This window comes from Atractosteus spatula, chromosome 12 (assembly GCF_055471065.1).
Source record: "Atractosteus spatula isolate fAtrSpa1 chromosome 12, fAtrSpa1.hap1, whole genome shotgun sequence".
In the NCBI taxonomy this organism is placed as follows: domain Eukaryota; kingdom Metazoa; phylum Chordata; class Actinopteri; order Semionotiformes; family Lepisosteidae; genus Atractosteus; species Atractosteus spatula.
In genome coordinates, this window is record NC_142717.1 from 24216089 (window position 1) to 24233015 (window position 16927).

The window sequence follows — 16927 nt, forward strand, 5'->3', positions numbered from 1 at the left end:
GGAACAAGTTACCCAGTCATGTTGTCGAAGCCGAGATCATGGCTCCCTTCAAGAAATGGCAGGGTGACATCTTTTGTTCAATAAGCCACTAACTACCAAAATAGTCAGAGGGGTCAAATGTTCTCCTCTCATTAGTAACTGTTCTCATATTCTAACAGTGAGAGTTACTGTTGTTTATCTGTCTTCCTCTCCACCTCAGGAACTAGACACAGATAGGAACAAAGACAGATGTCCTGCTGTAATCAGTCAAACAACATAAAATGACATCAAGTTCTCCCATTCGCAGTCTTCCCTGGAACAGAGTAGGAATTCTACTGGTCTTACACTGCAATGCAATTCATATTTTAAAAAGCCATCGCATTACTTCAGCATTTTTACAGCTGTTTGGTTTTTCACAACAATGATATGAAACAATGGTGTTTTATTTTTTTTATATGAGAATCTGACAGCTGCAAAGAAATCAACCAGAAGGCACATTGACTTATGTCTTGTTAATAAACTTTTTGTGTTGTGTTGAAATGAAGCACGAGAGCCAAGTTTTTCTTTTGTTTTTTTTCCACATAATTGCAAGGCAAACTTAAAACTTTACTAGGAAACAGTTAAATAATACCCTATGGTAACAGTGCAGGTAAAAAGAGAAAATACACTACATTACATTCTTAAACATCATTAAAACACAACCAAATCAACTTGTGTTAAAAATAAAAAGCAAGCACATTGAAATGAAAAATAAGAACAGTAAATAAATGAGTTTTATTAGTCATGTATGTTGAAACCTACAGATACTATAAATAAACAGACTTCAGAAGCCTGAACTATTTGTTCCCCTGTGAGGCAAAACTGACACAGGTCAGTTCATATGAGACATGCTACATTAAGAGGATCAGCCACACCAGGGCTCCTTCACTGCAGAGCTACCATACTACGGCTGGAGAAATTAAGGCTCAGATTTACAATGCAGCCCAGCATCAGAACGGCTGCCAGGAGAAATGCATACCCCAGAATCAAAAAGACTTCAAATCCCCAGCATACACCTCAGCTCTAACAACAGTCTTTGGACTAATATAACTGTTCACGATTAACTTACAACTATTATAATGCAATACCCAAGTTCATAGGGCAAATATATTGATTCACATTGTTAATGAGACGTTAACAGAGTTTAGATCTGGCCTTCAAAATCAAGTCTCACTACTAGAGTCAGTCTTCAGCTGATGTTCACACAGCCTGTTCCTAATACTACAGGAGATACACTATGTATCTGTAGTCGTTTTTGTTATGAACACTCATTCAGCTAAGGGGAGAGGAGGGGACACGTGATCTCCAGAGCAGGTTCTGCATATTATCTACAGTGCATCTGCTGAACAACCAAATTACCCTGTGAGTATGTGCTCAGGGATGATCAAGCACCCTGCTTTAGGTTCTTGGAAGAACCCAACCTACAGCTACACACCAGGAAATCTAGGATAGAGTACCCTTCTATAACTCTCCTTCAGAAGAAGGAAATCCAATTAAATCAACTGGTTATACTGATAATAAAGCTGCATGGTTTCTGAATTCTAACACGTCAGGCTCTAGACCAAGGGCCTTTCAACCTCTTCAGGCAAACACCCCCCTTTTCAAAAGCTCTCTCTCAACGAGACCCTCAAGTTAGTCATAAAATCTAACTAAAGTCATTATTTAATATACTCTTCATTAACTATTAAAAGCCCAACCACAGGTCAACAGATCTGCTAGTCAGTCATAGTATATCTGCTGTGTGACGGTATTCATAACCAACAAGTTTGTTTTTGGGGGCAAACCGGACAGCCTGTAAGAACCCCCCAGTACTCCATGAACCCCTAGCTGAAACCTCCTCCACCCCAGAATTAGAGGGGCCTCTTGTATTTATCAAAGGAGCATAGGACATGAGTAGAGTGTGGAGAATGTTCTCGATTCATTAATTGCATAATTTCACAAAATCATTTAGTAGAGAGATTCATTCCTTAAAACTTTTTTAAAAAGTCAAAGTGGACTTTCAAATTTAAAATGTATTTCGTCCACAACATTTCTTAAATCATAATATAGTCTGAGATCCACAACGTTTTGCAAAACTCAGCATATGTTTCTTCCACCCAGCAGGAGCATGAAGAAATAACTGGAAAACCATTTATGGTCCCTCACATCTGGTTCAGTGCTGATGGCTCCTAAAGAACCCTCTTACATTAATAAACTCTGTAGCTACTCACAAACGTGTCAATAGCTTTATTGGCATGACTGATGAATGGCAGTGTTGCCAGAGCAGATACATTAGCAATACCTGAAACATACTACCTGTCAGGGATGGTTACAGTGTACCAGAATCAAGAGCCCTGCTAGTCTGCATCCCTATGCATTTTTACTTGTGTGCCGATTCTGCCTGCTTTCAGATTTTAATCCACAGGAGTCCATTTCCAATTTTCACGAGGGATAAAAAAGTGGGATTTAATGTTCAACTGCACTGACAGCACTGGGAAGAAAAATGAAGCATCAGGGCATCACAGCAGAAATGCAACCAATCAAAAAGTAACAAAAACACAGCCTGATCGCATTTAGATCATGAAAATCACTAGATTTGTCACTTTTGATACACATGGTGCAGTCTCATACCCTGTAGTGATTTTAGAGGAGATAGGCACTGCGTTATAAACATGGGTCGTTGATTGGGGTTTTTCATTTTTATGACTATCTGTTTTCGCTGGAGAAAATAGACTTAATAAGGATATATCCAGTTATGTTTGACTATAGGAAATCACCGTCCAGTTGATTTTTATTGGAAAAATAAAGCTGCCTGACTAATGCTACTGCTGAATGGAAATTTTCTACATCAGCTGGAATGAGAAGTGCACGCTGGCACAATTGTGGATGTCTGGTCAACAGATTGGCAATATGAAATATGCATTTGTAAACTAAGCAAACAAGATTCCCTACAATTCAAATATCACCAACGTGAAGTTATTAGGAGGAAAATCATCCCCTCGAGCACAGTGAAATAAGCTGTAAGAATGCAAAACCAGCTAAGCCTTCAGTTTCTGAACAGTCACGGATGACAATGTTTTACCAGCATGGTACCAGGTTATTTTAAAGCTTTAGTGAGTTTCTGGTCCTACACTACTAGTCAACAAAACAGTCTACCAAGGTCCTGGTGAAATTCATCAACGAGAATATGCTACTCATAGCACATGCGATCAAGGGAAATGGGTTTTTAGGGAATTTTTGCGAGAGATGGAGCCGATGCAGATTCTGCATCGCTCCACAATTTAAAATAACAGTTAAGTGTATAAGCACATTCATACCAATGTAAAGCAAATACATTACATGGTTTTCCATTATTCTAGTTTGTCTTCAAAACTGTTTTTTCTGCACTGTTATTTACTCAATCTATTAGATAATTAGTTATTCAAGTATCTATGTGCGTGTTGCTATCTATGATGGGGATAAACCCCCAGGGGAAAAATTAAGAGTGCTGGAACACTGGATTTGGTGAATGAAAACTGCAACATCTGGTGAACACCCATGCGAATATAAGAAAAACATGCAAACTCCATACAGACAAGTGTTAAAAGGCCAGAACTGAACTCGGGACCCTAGAGCTAGAAGGCAGTGGTGTTAACGACCATGAAACCCTTATACACAAAAAAAAAACCACAACAAAAAAGCAAAAAGAAAAACCTCTCTCATGCATTGCAATGTCAGTTTGTTCTACTGTTAAAGATCAATTTTTGACCCATCCTACTTAGATATTCTGTTCCGCGTTCTACATAACTGTAGTCTGGTGCCCTCAGGATTATATTTTTGGCTTTGTCTTTTACTAAAATGTTGCTTTGGGTTGGACTGGAGTACAATTCCCTTAACCTGGAGAGAACACTTTTGCCAGCTTTATTACAATTGAGAGAGCACAGGGAAAGATAACATAGCAGGGGGCAGATAAATTGTGCTTCAACAATCATATTACTTATTTGGCATGTTTTTTTTATTTTTGACCCCTTGATTCTGATGAGGGAATACCTCAATTCTTTTGATTAGAACTCGATTTCTAACTGGGTATAGTAATTCCCTTGTATGGCAATTTTGTGTCCATAAGTTAAGAAATGATTTATTCTCCTTGTTGCCAGAAAGAAATATCAGATTTTTTTCCCTCTTCACATCTCGCTTTGCTTATTGCCACCATTACAATGTAATCCAAAACAGAGATGCTGCCTCTACACAGCACACCAGGATACTTCTGCTTGGGCCTGTCTGGGACTCATCAGGTCCAACATGTGACTGTACTGCCTGAGACTTGTCTGGGATACAAGCAGGTACACCACAGCATCAGAAAAAAAAAACAGTTACTAAAACAGCTGAGGTGTACTTTAAAGTGAGCTAGAGAAAATGGAGCTTAAGACACCCTTGGTCTGCATGGAAACCCATCACAAAAGCATGATGGATTTCCAGCAAAGGTCATGTGCTCTTAGAGGGAGCTGTAGCAGACCCTAAGAGATAGTGAGAAGATACAGTGTAGCAGATGAGTATAACAGAAAGCAAATCACTGCACAGACACAGTCCTTCTAAGTTGTATTATACAAATTAACTTAAAACTGCCCATTACCGTACTTTCCGAAAAGGCACATTTCCAGCAATAGTGTAAAAGATCAACTGAAGCTGGCAAAGGCATACTAAAGCTATATCACCACAAAGCAGGAAGGAACCGCAGTGTATAGGTTGATAAGAATAATACCCATGATAACACTGCACTGCCTATTAAAGTGTCATTCAGCTCCTTAAAATGTTGAACACACAAACTACCCACTCTATCCTATCACCAACTCAAATGAGCACATCTCTGTGGCAGAGAGCAAGCACTGTGGAGCAAAGCATGGCGAATACAGAAAGCTTTGTTCAGTATAATTTCCAACTACCGTGCTGCACAATTACCCACAAAACGTACTACTTAGCGGCAGGGATTTCAGTAACATTGGAAAAAAAAATGCATCTGCAATGCAGAACTGGACAAGTAGCTGCTCAGAGAGCGGCCACATGGATAAAGAGGTAATGTTTTTTAATCCAGCCCAATAATAACTTCCACATGAAAGGCAATTTGAAGATTACAATAAATGGCTGTTCACATAAAATGGTTTTAACAGGAACACTAACTTAAGAAATAAAAACTGTGAACAAGCTCTCCATTCACAGTATGTTGCAATTTGTTTCAACATCAATAACTCCTTTCTGAAATGAATGGTAAGAGGCCATCCTTCAGAATTCACCTAAGCACTGACCACAATTTAAAAACAAGTTAAAACCTTTAGCCAAAATCATCTTAAATTTAAATGGTACGGTACAGTATAGCAAAAAAAGATGTTTTAATAACTTATATGGTTCAAAATATAGATCTTGAATGCAATTTGCAAAAATATATGTATATGCATGCAAAGATCTAGCCACTTCTTCTCAGATTTAAAACTATAAAACTCATTTTGTGCGAATTTAAGTATTTGTCCCGATTACGAAATGTTCCTTAAAACCCAGTCCACAAGGAATTCATTTTTTTTATTCTAGTGCCAATACCTAAATAATAGTAGCAATTCCACCAGTTCGGTTTTAAAAAAAAGAAAAAAACTGGGACCTTGCTAAACAAATAAACACACAAGCAAAGTATCATACAGTTCTGCATCCATCACTGACATCTGGATATATATGGAGATATTCTTCCCATATAGAGCCGTATGTCACAGTTCTACAATACTCAAAAGAGCTGCCCCTGAACCATCTGAATCTACATACTTTCAATTCCATGTGGCATGGAGCTAAATTACCAAACTAAAACCAACCAGAAAAAAGCTTTAGGAACTAAACAGTGCCACCTATGGAAGAACCCCTGAATGAGGAAGCTGAGCAGAATTACACATTTGAGAGATACAGGAGCATGAGTATTGCACTGTATTCGATCAAAATACAGCAGTATAGTGAATGATCTACAGTATTTTTGATGCCACCTATGCAACTAAAACTGATCTGTTGCTATCCTCCATTTATTCAACCTGCGTATTTATGTATAGTTTAGTCATTCATTGAGTTGTTCTTCATATCATAACATAAATGTCATGTTCACTTTGAAATATCTAGCAACACAGATGAACAGTTTCTACTATATTGTATATATGATATAAAAAAGATGCAGAAATGTCTATAGAATGCCCAAAATAATTAGAATAATTTAAAAGTAAAACCTCAAAATCAAGTAAAAAATTTGACTTTCAGTCTTGGTAGATTCTGACCATTTCCCAAGCATTAGACCTTTCAGAAAGGACTATACAAAAATGCAAAGGCAATTCTACATTCTGCTAATGATACTCCTTTAATGTAATATAATAAAAGCCTCATTTCGAACAGGTCTTAGGACCTTCTAATTTCAATCCTGACTAGGGTTAAATCTACCACAAATGAAGATAACACATATTGGAATTGGATAAAAAGTCTATAGTCCTAATCCTGGAATCATGAAAAATATATTTTTGCACATTTTATCAGAGAAAATTAAAGATTGTAGATTTAATTTAAAATAGAGAAGAGAAAGCTTTGTTTCCTATTATCCACATACCATGGTGGTGCATTATGCAAAGATATAAAGGAAAAAAAAAATTGGCACAGACTGGATTTCAGTTTTTCTCGAATATTATAATTTAACTCCATCCCCATGCACAGCCTTTCCAGCCCATGACCGACACCATGTGATTTACAGAAATGCTTACTGACACGTGAAGTGATAGTTATCATAAGCAGCCCCTCATCAAACTGTGCCTGCTCTAAGAAAGGCAAAGAAAGCTGGGTAAAAAAAATCTAGATATGGACTAAAATAAAACCTTCTCTAGGATTTGTAATAAAACCTCACCCTGTCTTTATCCCTGTATGTAAATGATATACTACTCTCTGCTGTCACCCAAGACCTCATTCTCAGAGATTGTCAAAATGCTCAACCAGGATAACAGGATTTCCCTGTATGAAACTTCATGCAAAGCACATGGTTTCAGGAATCCTACTCATGTTTCACATACAAGAAACTAATTTAGAAATCTGAAGAGTTTGTAATCAATGCAAGCCTTTCTGCAGGTATTTTGTATGATGTACAGACCACTGCAATATCCTCCTCAGAAATCCCACCTGCTGTGACAATTTTGTTCATTCCAGACTCTTAAATTAATTTCACCGGTTAAGTGCAGACAGTATTGTGACGCTCCAATGTCAAATTACAGAGAAATAATAGGCTAGGGCTTAGTGCTTCAACTTTTTTATATAGAAACTAGCATATTCCATCCATAACATTTATCGACTGAAAGACCGACAAAAATCTGATGAGGAAAGCAAAATTAAAATCTAATATTCCTCACTGTTCTGCTCAGCAGTAAAAGTCACAGCTGGTGGGATTTTACTGGAAGAAGTGTTGTTCCTGAATTGCAAAAGCTGCCTATGGCAATTTTTTAGCTGTACAAGCTAAAGTGATCTATAATACTGACCAGGTACACTCAGAAAACAGTTGTAAAGTTCAAAAGGTGCTGGTCAAATAAAAATGCTAAAGAGGCCTCAGGAAAGGAAGAAAATTTCACTTTTATAGCTATAATACTTTGCTCAAGGGGATAAAGACAAGAAAGTGAAATTATATAAATGATAACTTGCTGGAACTGCTGTCAAGTCAATGCAGTATAATCGCATATCTCATATTTTATCATGCAAAACCAGGGAATTCGTAAAGTGTCAGAGAATGTGTTTGAAACATGGTGCTGACTGAAAGATCTATGGTGATGAAACCTTGGCTATTCCAATCCCCCCTTCGTCCCCCCTGCCACCATGAGCCCTAGTGACTTGGTTTTCTGTTGCAACAGCTGTTTGCTTCCTATTAAGAGGTAACTGTGGTTCAGTGGTGCTTTCTGAAGCTGTGTGCCTGACTTGTCTTTATCTCTTTAGGTGGAAATGAAGAGGCTCACAACAGCCTGGTTCAGAAGTGCCTCTCAGGGCTCACCATTCTCCTCCTGTGTTATTTCTGTATCTGGAAAATAAAGAGCCTCAGGTTAATGTTCTTGGCTGCCAGCAGTTTGTTGCACTCCACCGAGTCAATGATGGGCAGGGGCATGTAGTCAGTCTCATTGGTGTCGTTGCTGAAGACGTAGTGGTAGATGACCGGCTTGATCTTGACATCATCATAGGGCCCCTTGAGCAGCAGGTAGGAACACTCAAGCGCAGAGTTCACCTTGCTCTTCAGGATCAGCTGGAAGGACAGCGTGCGCTTGCAGGACAGGTTGGGGTTGCGCTCGGAGTCGTTCACGCGCGCCTTCAGCACCCAGGTCTGGTTCAAGACTGTGAAGCGTGGGGTCTCGTAGTACAGCCGGGTGATGAAGTCATCTGTCCGATATGGTCGGAACTGTACTTCTAGAGAGCAAGAGGCAGAAAGAACAGAGCTTAGGCTACAGGCGCAAACAAGGCAAGTTCTCTGCTATGACATTGCTACAGTACAGAAGAAAACAGACCAAAGCGAAAAACAATACAGCTGCACACTGCCTGGCAGAAGTCAGGACAAATTCATTTTCCTACCTTGTTAAGGTTGGGCTTCTTGTTGACGACAGCGGAGAAAGGCTTAACAGCCTCTGAGAAGCCAAGGTAAAGACATTTACATAGCAATAGACGAATGGTTACAAACGAGGGGAACCCATTTGAGTCAATCTTGCTCACCAAGTTGCTCAAAATTCAATGATCTGTAAAACTCCATGAAGCATCTTTTCAAACACTCTCAGTGACAACTGCAACTCTGTTAGTGCCTTATATCAGTTTTGTTGGAAATGAAAAGCAGGAACTGCCTATCCATGATTTTTACAGCTCCTTCCCAGTTTGCTTCAACAGAAAAAGACTGGGAAATACTATGTGGATAATGCTTCTGTAAAAAAAACCTACTCTAATAAATTCATACCAAGTCACATCTCAAGGATCTTGTTTCTAGTGTGCATTCTGCTGACATTGTCACAGCTTTTCATCATGTGTTCAAAGTCACAGGTACAGAATTCATGTGCAAAACTGCCTCTAGCACCATGTGTCATCACCCTTACAGCTGATAAGGCCTGATCCATATGCAAAGCTAGTGAAAAATACAGTAGTGGTGGGAACAGGGTTTTTCAGATTTTATGCCTAAGAAGTCCTTTGTACAGCTGTGTTACTGTCAAAGTTCTTTAATAGTTTGCATACTCAACAAAGGGACACACTAAAGGGCAGAGAAAGACCTGTGAAGCCGATCTTCTCGAAGCACAGCAGACTGAAGATGCTGTTGTAGAGCTGCATCTCTTTACGGTGGGACTGGTCCATCTCATCCAGGATACCCATCAGCTCATTCCCCGTTTTGGTGGGATGGCAGCACTCTGCCTCGTGTACTGTCAGCTCATGGAAGGGACCCTGCCAGGGACAGCCAATCCGCTTGTACTTGCACTGGGTCACTCTGCAAAGAAAGAAGAAGAAACAGCAGCTGATGAGAAAGAGGATAGATGTTTGTTCATCCAGTCTCCAGCTATGAAGTGGCTGTCTCTATCCCAGTCCAGGACTGAACCTGGACAGTTCAATCCTGGCCCAAGTCACTATCTTGGTGCATTATGCCATTTTTTTATCAATTACATCACATACTTCCTAGTGCAACAAAAAGCAAATAACAATACAGCCCTGCAGGAGAACAGAGAAGCTGTAAGCACAAGAATAAAACTAACCTATCTGTACACTACTGCATAAATGAAGTTAAAGAAAGATGGAGACAGAAATGTCAGGCTTCTACCCAGCATCTGCATGCCATGGTGTCAGTCCAGTAGAGCTGGGGGAACAGTTCTAATCCTTGGAAGTTCATTGATTACTAGAATAGGAGAGCGTGCAGCAAAGATGAAACACACCAGACACAGGAGCATCTGATGATCAGTCCATACCTGTCCTGGCACTCCTCCTTCTGGTGCCTCTCGAGCACACTGCGGGGGAACTGCTTGAGGCAGAAGCCGCACTCGCAGGGCAGCTCGCTCACTGCCTTCTCTACTGCCAGGTTGCGGCAGCACAGGCTCTTACTGATCTCGCAGCGGCAGTTGGGGCAGGTGGCCTGCTCCTCCTTCAGCCGTGCATCCGCCAGCAGGTGGATGAAGCAGCCGGCACACATCAGGTGCCCATTCGTACACTGTGGGGTTAACAGGGCACGCACAAAGGGTTAACAACAAGCCATCAGGGGGGCTGGGGGGGGGGGGGTGGGGGGGTGGGACGCATACAAACACCTGCAGTCAGGGTAACCTCCCCTTCCTGTCGAGGTAGTGAGACAAGGAAACGGTGTTAACAAATTCAGAAACAAAATGGCAGTTTCATAAACTTCTAACCATAAAAAAATTGTATCTCACCGAGTTTGTCACATTTTAATCATGCAGATCGCATAAGTGTACCGTATTGTCTGAAACCACTGCTTTCTGCCTAGTATGAGTCCTTTGCCAGTGAACGTGACAAGCTTAGATGAACTGTAGAAGGCATTCGTAAGGATTCACAGAACCAAAGCTGTGCAATGGCAAACTCCGAAACCTCATTTTTCACTCAAATAAACCAGCCAGTGGGCACAGGAAGGACACAGCAACTCGCCTTGCTGAATATCCTGAAGACAGAAAGTTACAGCAACAGAAGACATTTTCCATGTTAGGTAAAAAAAAGATAGAATAGGATCAAAGGTGGTAAAATGCTTTCAAAAACTTAAAAAACAAATCTGTATTTTTAATCTGTTTTGTGGTAGAGAAAGCTGTGGAAACCAACCTAGAAAATGACCAGGCTTTCTGGATGAAGTAACACCTTGCTTATGCTTGCATTCTCAACACGTTTCAAGAACTGGAACCACACTGGCAGAAAAGACTCTTCAAAGCAGCTTTTGTAAAATCTGTATGTCAGCAGGAAATAAAACCACTGCTTGCCGACTCCAAACAAGCACACGCTCCTGTGGCAATTTTTTTTCTTCCCAGTTATAAGTGGGGCATTCAGCAAAGACTGGGGGCTGGCAGTCATCTGTAGTAAACACCAGTTGAGGAATGTGTAAAATCTCATGACGAGGTTCATTACTATGGGGGAAGGGTCTCTCTCAGTCAGCTGACTGCTGCTGTCCATCAGCCTCTCTTCAGGTTCTGCTGCCCCTTCTCTCTTTTTTCAACTGGCAGCGCACAATGAATTCGTCCCACAGCCAACAGAGGTCCTAGAAAATGCAGGTATTTTAAATGCATTGCAAAATAGAGAAACCTGAAAAAATTGGTTTGTTTTTTCTGTTGCTACCAGATGGATAAAAAAAATCCGGAGTGTTACTGGGAAACACTGATCACACAGCCATCCCGTCATTGGGTGCAAATTTGTCCTTCCTTCTGTGCACAGTGATGCACAGGAGCAGCGCTGGAAATTCCTCTGTCCATCACTCTTCTTTGGGAGGATTTTCATTAACACCTAAATCAGTGTAGTTACTTATGTTATACTGTATCACCTTCATTTGCAGCAACAAGTTACAGCAAAGATCCCCAATGACCAGGATTGCAGAGCAACTAATACCTAAAACCACCAACAGCACACCAATACATTTCTTTATGAGTTTGCATAAAACGTGTCTTCTTTGGGTGTCCCCAGAAATTTTTATTCAGCAGGATAAGAAGTACCGGGTACTTGTGATGAAAGATTGCTAAGGCAATGTAAATCAGAGTTCAGTGTTTTGGAGAGGGGATACAATGCAACAACATTTGGTGAATCCATCAGTGAATCTCCAGTACCTGCAGCATACTGGAAACAGGACAGCAATCAAAAAACCTGGGGGGTATTAAGGTCAGCAACCACATGTAGCCAAAAGATCAGAGTGTCTCTGCTGCTTTAAATCGGTTTTCATTGAATTGATTCCATCATTATAGCTGTGACCTTTCATATTCCTGCCTAAGGCTCCAGCCAATAACTTTCTGACTCAGGTGACTCACATTACTGCACTAACATTGCAGATGTGAGGATTTCCTTGCAAAAACTACACTGTTAATTTTTTATGTGAAATGCAGCTCTCTGTGCTGAGTGCTCATGAATTTCATTCTATAACACTCTAATAAATTACTATTGTATTGCAACTTTGCCTCTTGGTCGCCTTGAGTGCAGCCAGACAGTTAATTACCCAAGTAAACACAGTTCTTGGTCTCTTTTGTTGAATTCTGATAGCTATTTTGTACAAAAATCCAAATGCAACCTAACTTATTTCACCTAAATGGTAGCAAGAATTAGATGTACACTGAGCTTTGGCACAGCCAGAAATCACTGAAACACTCCCACACATTTTTTAAATGTCAAAGAATTCAAGGTTCATTAGATCAAGTATGGTAGTGCTTGAAACTTGATTTACTTAAACCTCAAGTGCATTTACTTCATTTTAATACACCATGTGCAACATGATCTGTTTTCCAGAACTGCTAAGGTGGTGCTCACCATGAAAAAGCTTGATTAGACTGATTAATCCAGTTTCCAGTAATGTGTTACCAACAAAACCAGGGAATGTTCTCCCTCATTTACAGTCTCTACCATCACAAAACTATGTGTACTGTCCATGTATAGGTAGAGCACAGTCTGTACTTCAGAAACATGACTTTGTCAGAACTCACACTGTTCAGAGCTGCTTGAATTCTTGGAACATACAGACATTAACAATGCATTTTCTCTTTAACACCCACACATTCAAATAGATTAGAAGGTCATGTTCATTAACTACCCTGTAAAACTTATATTTTCTTACACAGCTCTCTGAAGCCTGTGTCCCAGCCTGCACAATACAATGGAGACCTTTTGGTAATAATTCTAAATTCAGTTATAAAAAGGAAACACGAGTAACAAATCGGTTAACCCACTGGCATTAGCTGCACTGAAAGCTAACGGAATTGTCATTTGGTAAACAAAATACATTGGTCTAGGCTTAAGTGTATGGCCTAAGAAAAATAAACTGGTTTAAGCTCAAGTGCAACACTAGATGAACTTGAAATTTCACTAAAACTTTCACATAATAGTGCTATGTTAAACAAGATCATATTAGGTAGTATATTAGACACAAGAGCTTTTTGCACCAGTGTAAAACTAAACTACTGCCTACTATCCTAAGTAATCACTTTAGTTTTAATCAAACACTGATCAGTACTTCCTGAGGATAAGACGATCAGATTTTTAACAATGAGCTATTTTTTCACGATTCAGCTGAGTGCTATCTCTGAAACAAAGTGTAAGCTTTGGAGAAAGATATGTACATCTTGAGAAGTAACCTTGTGATTTAAAAGAAGACTCTGCCACAGCTCTCACGTAAAAAATGAAAATACAAATTAAAGAGGCTAGAAAGACTACATTAAGTCACAGTGCTAAGCATTGTTACAGGCTACCTGTACTTCAGTATATACATCTATCTTCCATTTTATGATGATCACCACCAAATTAGAACAAAAATTCACGCTTCTTAATATTTATACTGCTGGTCCCCAGACCTGATCCTGAAAACCATGAATCCTTCAGTTTTTTCTGATCTTTTCCTTCAGCAGTTAAAAATCACAACAGTGTTGAGAAATTAAGATAGCAACAATTAAGAATGCAAATTAAGATGCATCATTTCAGTTAAAAAAACAGAACCTTGAAAGCCCTCCTGTACTAGAGCTGGACACCCCTGCCTCACGCCATAGACTTGCCTTTCCTTAAACTAGTCTTTGCTTAAATTAGAACTTTATTCTCGCTGGTACTGTTTTTTTTTTTGCTTGGTTTCAATTTTCCAGCTGCTCTGATGGAAACCTTTGCACTAAAATATCACAGGCTGTAAAGAGATGATCTGCAGCTTCGCCCTGCAGGAATGCAGCATCTCTTACAGTTATCTGAAGCAGAAGGGAGAGACTCGAGGATTTTATGACGTGTCATTGTGTAATGGCGTTGGTGGAATCATCGCTTACCTGGAGAAAGGTGACATGGTGGACGGGCCCTGATGGAAAGTGATGTCTACACACAGCCAGGCGGCGTAGGGACGCATTGTGTTACACACCAGCACACACTCAATATTACGAAAGGCTTCAGTTTATTGTATTTTTTTTTAAGTCGGCACGACATTTTGGCAAGCCCGAACAGGCACACACTGCAGACAGCCGATTCAATACAGTATTTCATGTTATGAACTCACAATGCACTTACATGACAAAGCTGCAGCACACTTGCAATTTCGGTTCTACATTCGATTCACAATTCTTACTCATTTCTCTTTGTCAGTCATTTTACCAAAACACAACAGACACTCGGTAATGTAATATTTTGTTTTACCTGGTAGACGGACGCTTTGGGCAGGTCTAGGCACACGGTACAGCACAGGACAGAGTACAGTCTCTCCTCCAATTTCCCTGCCTCGCCTTCCTGCAGTCTCACCCGCTTCTTGGGCGGCGCGTCCGGGTCGGCCTCAGGCCCCGGTCCCTCTCTCCGCAACCCAGCCTCGTCCTGTCCTCCGACTAGCCCGGCGCCCCCTGGCCCCGCTTCGAGGCCGGCTCCCACCGCCCCAACCCCAAGCCCGGCCGAGGAAGAGGAGCCCGGAGTAGCGACAGCCGCGACCCCCACATCTCCCCTCTCCTCTAGAGAAGACATCGGGGATGCAGCGGGTTGTCTCTTTGTCTGTCTGCCTGCCTGTCAGCCCGAGTTCAGACGCGCAGTGCGCCCCAAACTGAATGTACAGCTGTGCAATGAAAAGTGGTTACACTATATTTCGTAATACTAGATGTAATAATAGCGGTGCAATTTTGTAATGCCCAAGAAATGACGTCTGCATCTAATGAGAAACCGTTGAATTATATTGATGCTGATGTCTATTATGAAAGTAATTTTACATTTTCCCAACACTCAAAATATAGATCTATTTTGCTTCAGCTGGAAAACAAAACAACCCACGTTGAATTGTCTTTACTGCTCGGTGTCACCACCCAGCCTGCAGATCACCGGCACCCCGGGCTCAGTACATCGATCCTCCGCTTTCTTCCTACCCAACCAGCGCTGAGCTCCTCTGGACCAGATCCGCTCCGACTTTCCGTCTCTATCGCGACTCAGCTTGACATCGACTCCTGGACTGGGCAGCCATCTTTGTTTTTCTTCTATTCGTCTCCTCCTCTCAAAAAGACTCCTGAACGTCTCCCAATCTGTTTTAGGATTACTCTACAAGGGTCACAAGTGGAACCAATCATAATCGTTGTTGGGGAAAGGCTGTCAATATTTGCCAGTACTTATCGGTGGCTTCACTTACCAGTCCTGTGTGCCATCCAGGATTGGTTGTTAATGTGGCGTTGTGTAGTCAGGTGACAGGGATATTTAAAAAGACAGAGGCCTCTTACGTACTTATTCTTCTCTTTACGACTTCTTGCGGGTGAATAAAGAGCAGCGCCTGTAAAGGTGACTGGAGAAAGTCTGAAACAAATAGAGGAGAAATAGGACGTCATTACCAGGCGTCACCGTGGTAACAACTACACCGCGTTTTGGTATTCTGAATTTTAACTTTGAGCAGTGCACTGCAGTTGCATAAGTGAATACCCTGTAGTTTTTACTGTGTACCTCTGTACTCTGCACTGTAATTAAACTCTACAGCACAATCAACAAACCCTGATGTTCAGAACGTAATTAATATGGATTTTCCTGTGTGCAGTAACTGTCTAGAAGATAAAAATGGCACCGGGAGTCCGGCTGTGCAACTGGCTCGGGTCTGTGACATTGTTACACAAGGACAATTCCTAAATCGGGAGGTCTTAAAAATAATTCTTTCTAGCATTTATTTTGAAATAAAACCAAGAAGTAAAAACAGGAATAACTGGAGCAGCGGTGAAATAAATTACAATTTAGACCAGGTTGGGAATGTTCCTATTTATATATTGTGTCGCATAAAGCTACTGTTTACTTCCAAATTGTAGTATAAATGGCTATGAAGGAATTAAAGAACACCACAACCGGGATATTTCTATATAAGGTCAATCTTGTTGTTACTGGATATCTGTTAATACGTGAATATCAGCAATTGTTCTACTAAAAAAAAGAAATCGTTTTACATGTATACATATACAACTGTATATTGTAACGCATACGGACGACATTAGAGGTTGTGTGAGCCGGCTTACTGGCGCGGTGACGTCACCGCCCTTCCCTGTGAGTCGCAGGGCCCGCAGATTTCCCTTTAGCTCTACTGGTTGGGTCCCTGTTGAGTGACGCCATAGGCCCGGGTTTGAGTCCCCAACGGCGGGGGGGCGCATACCCACGTGAACCCGAGAGCATTACAATATATGTATATATGCTTAAAATGTTTCAACTTTCTCATCTTACCGTACCTTTACGCCGAAATTCCGTCGAAATAAAACTACTGAATCTCTTATAGTTTACATTTTCTCGATTTCTGTTTTGTTTTACCCCGCTGGTGAAAATGTCACTAAACATATAGCATTGCTGTATTACATTTACAAGTAGCTCAAACCACTATTATTTTTTTAAATGCACAACTTGTTGTCAAATACAAAAAAACATTCGGGAACAGCAATCTATTGTATATAACGTTCTTATTGCTACGGTGTGAAGTAATTACCTCTAAAATGCAATGTCCCTAACTACTTAAAAGTTTGATTTCTAAAGGGGCTTGTTCGTGCTACAAGTCTTCTCATGCCTGATTGTATAATTTTTAAAAAGACAAACTAGAGTTTTTGACAGACAATTCCTACACTTATTTAAACTGTGTATTAATAAACCTACCATTTGAACATTAATACATAGTTTCTACATGAATTTATGAATGCATTAAACTCAACCCTTACAATAATAATAAATTTCATTATACAATAACCAATGTCGGGACCCGGGACTTTTAGTTAGAAAAATGCAAATATGTAGTTATCAA

General features: G+C 40.4%; 1 protein-coding gene across 2 annotated transcripts; it reads right to left on the reverse strand.

Moving 5' to 3' along the window:
* Positions 1-537: 537 nt before the first annotated feature.
* zftraf1 (zinc finger TRAF-type and ring finger containing 1) lies at positions 538-15152 on the reverse strand. 2 transcript variants are annotated; one of them, XM_088929198.1, is made up of 5 exons: positions 14335-15152; positions 9951-10189; positions 9267-9478; positions 8246-8424; positions 538-8044 (listed from the first exon to the last, which is right to left on the reverse strand). In XM_088929198.1, exons 1-5 carry the CDS (start codon positions 14647-14649, stop codon positions 8033-8035), a joined length of 957 nt encoding a protein of 318 aa, XP_088785324.1. In that variant the 5' UTR covers positions 14650-15152; the 3' UTR covers positions 538-8032. The 2 variants fall into 2 exon arrangements, with proteins under 2 accessions (XP_088785324.1, XP_088785323.1); XM_088929197.1 differs by having other exon boundaries at positions 538-8424.
* Positions 15153-16927: the final 1775 nt, after the last annotated feature.

Excerpts from the sequence above, each read along its gene's own strand:
- zftraf1 (XM_088929197.1), bottom strand. The coding sequence starts at position 14,649 with ATGTCTTCTCTAGAGGAGAGGGGAGATGTGGGGGTCGCGGCTGTCGCT. Across the intron at positions 10,190-14,334 it reads CCAAAGCGTCCGTCTACCAG|TGTACGAATGGGCACCTGAT; the intron begins GTAAAACAAAAT and ends TTAACCCCACAG. Across the intron at positions 8,425-9,266 it reads CGAGAAGATCGGCTTCACAG|AAGTACAGTTCCGACCATAT; the intron begins GTCTTTCTCTGC and ends CTTGCTCTCTAG.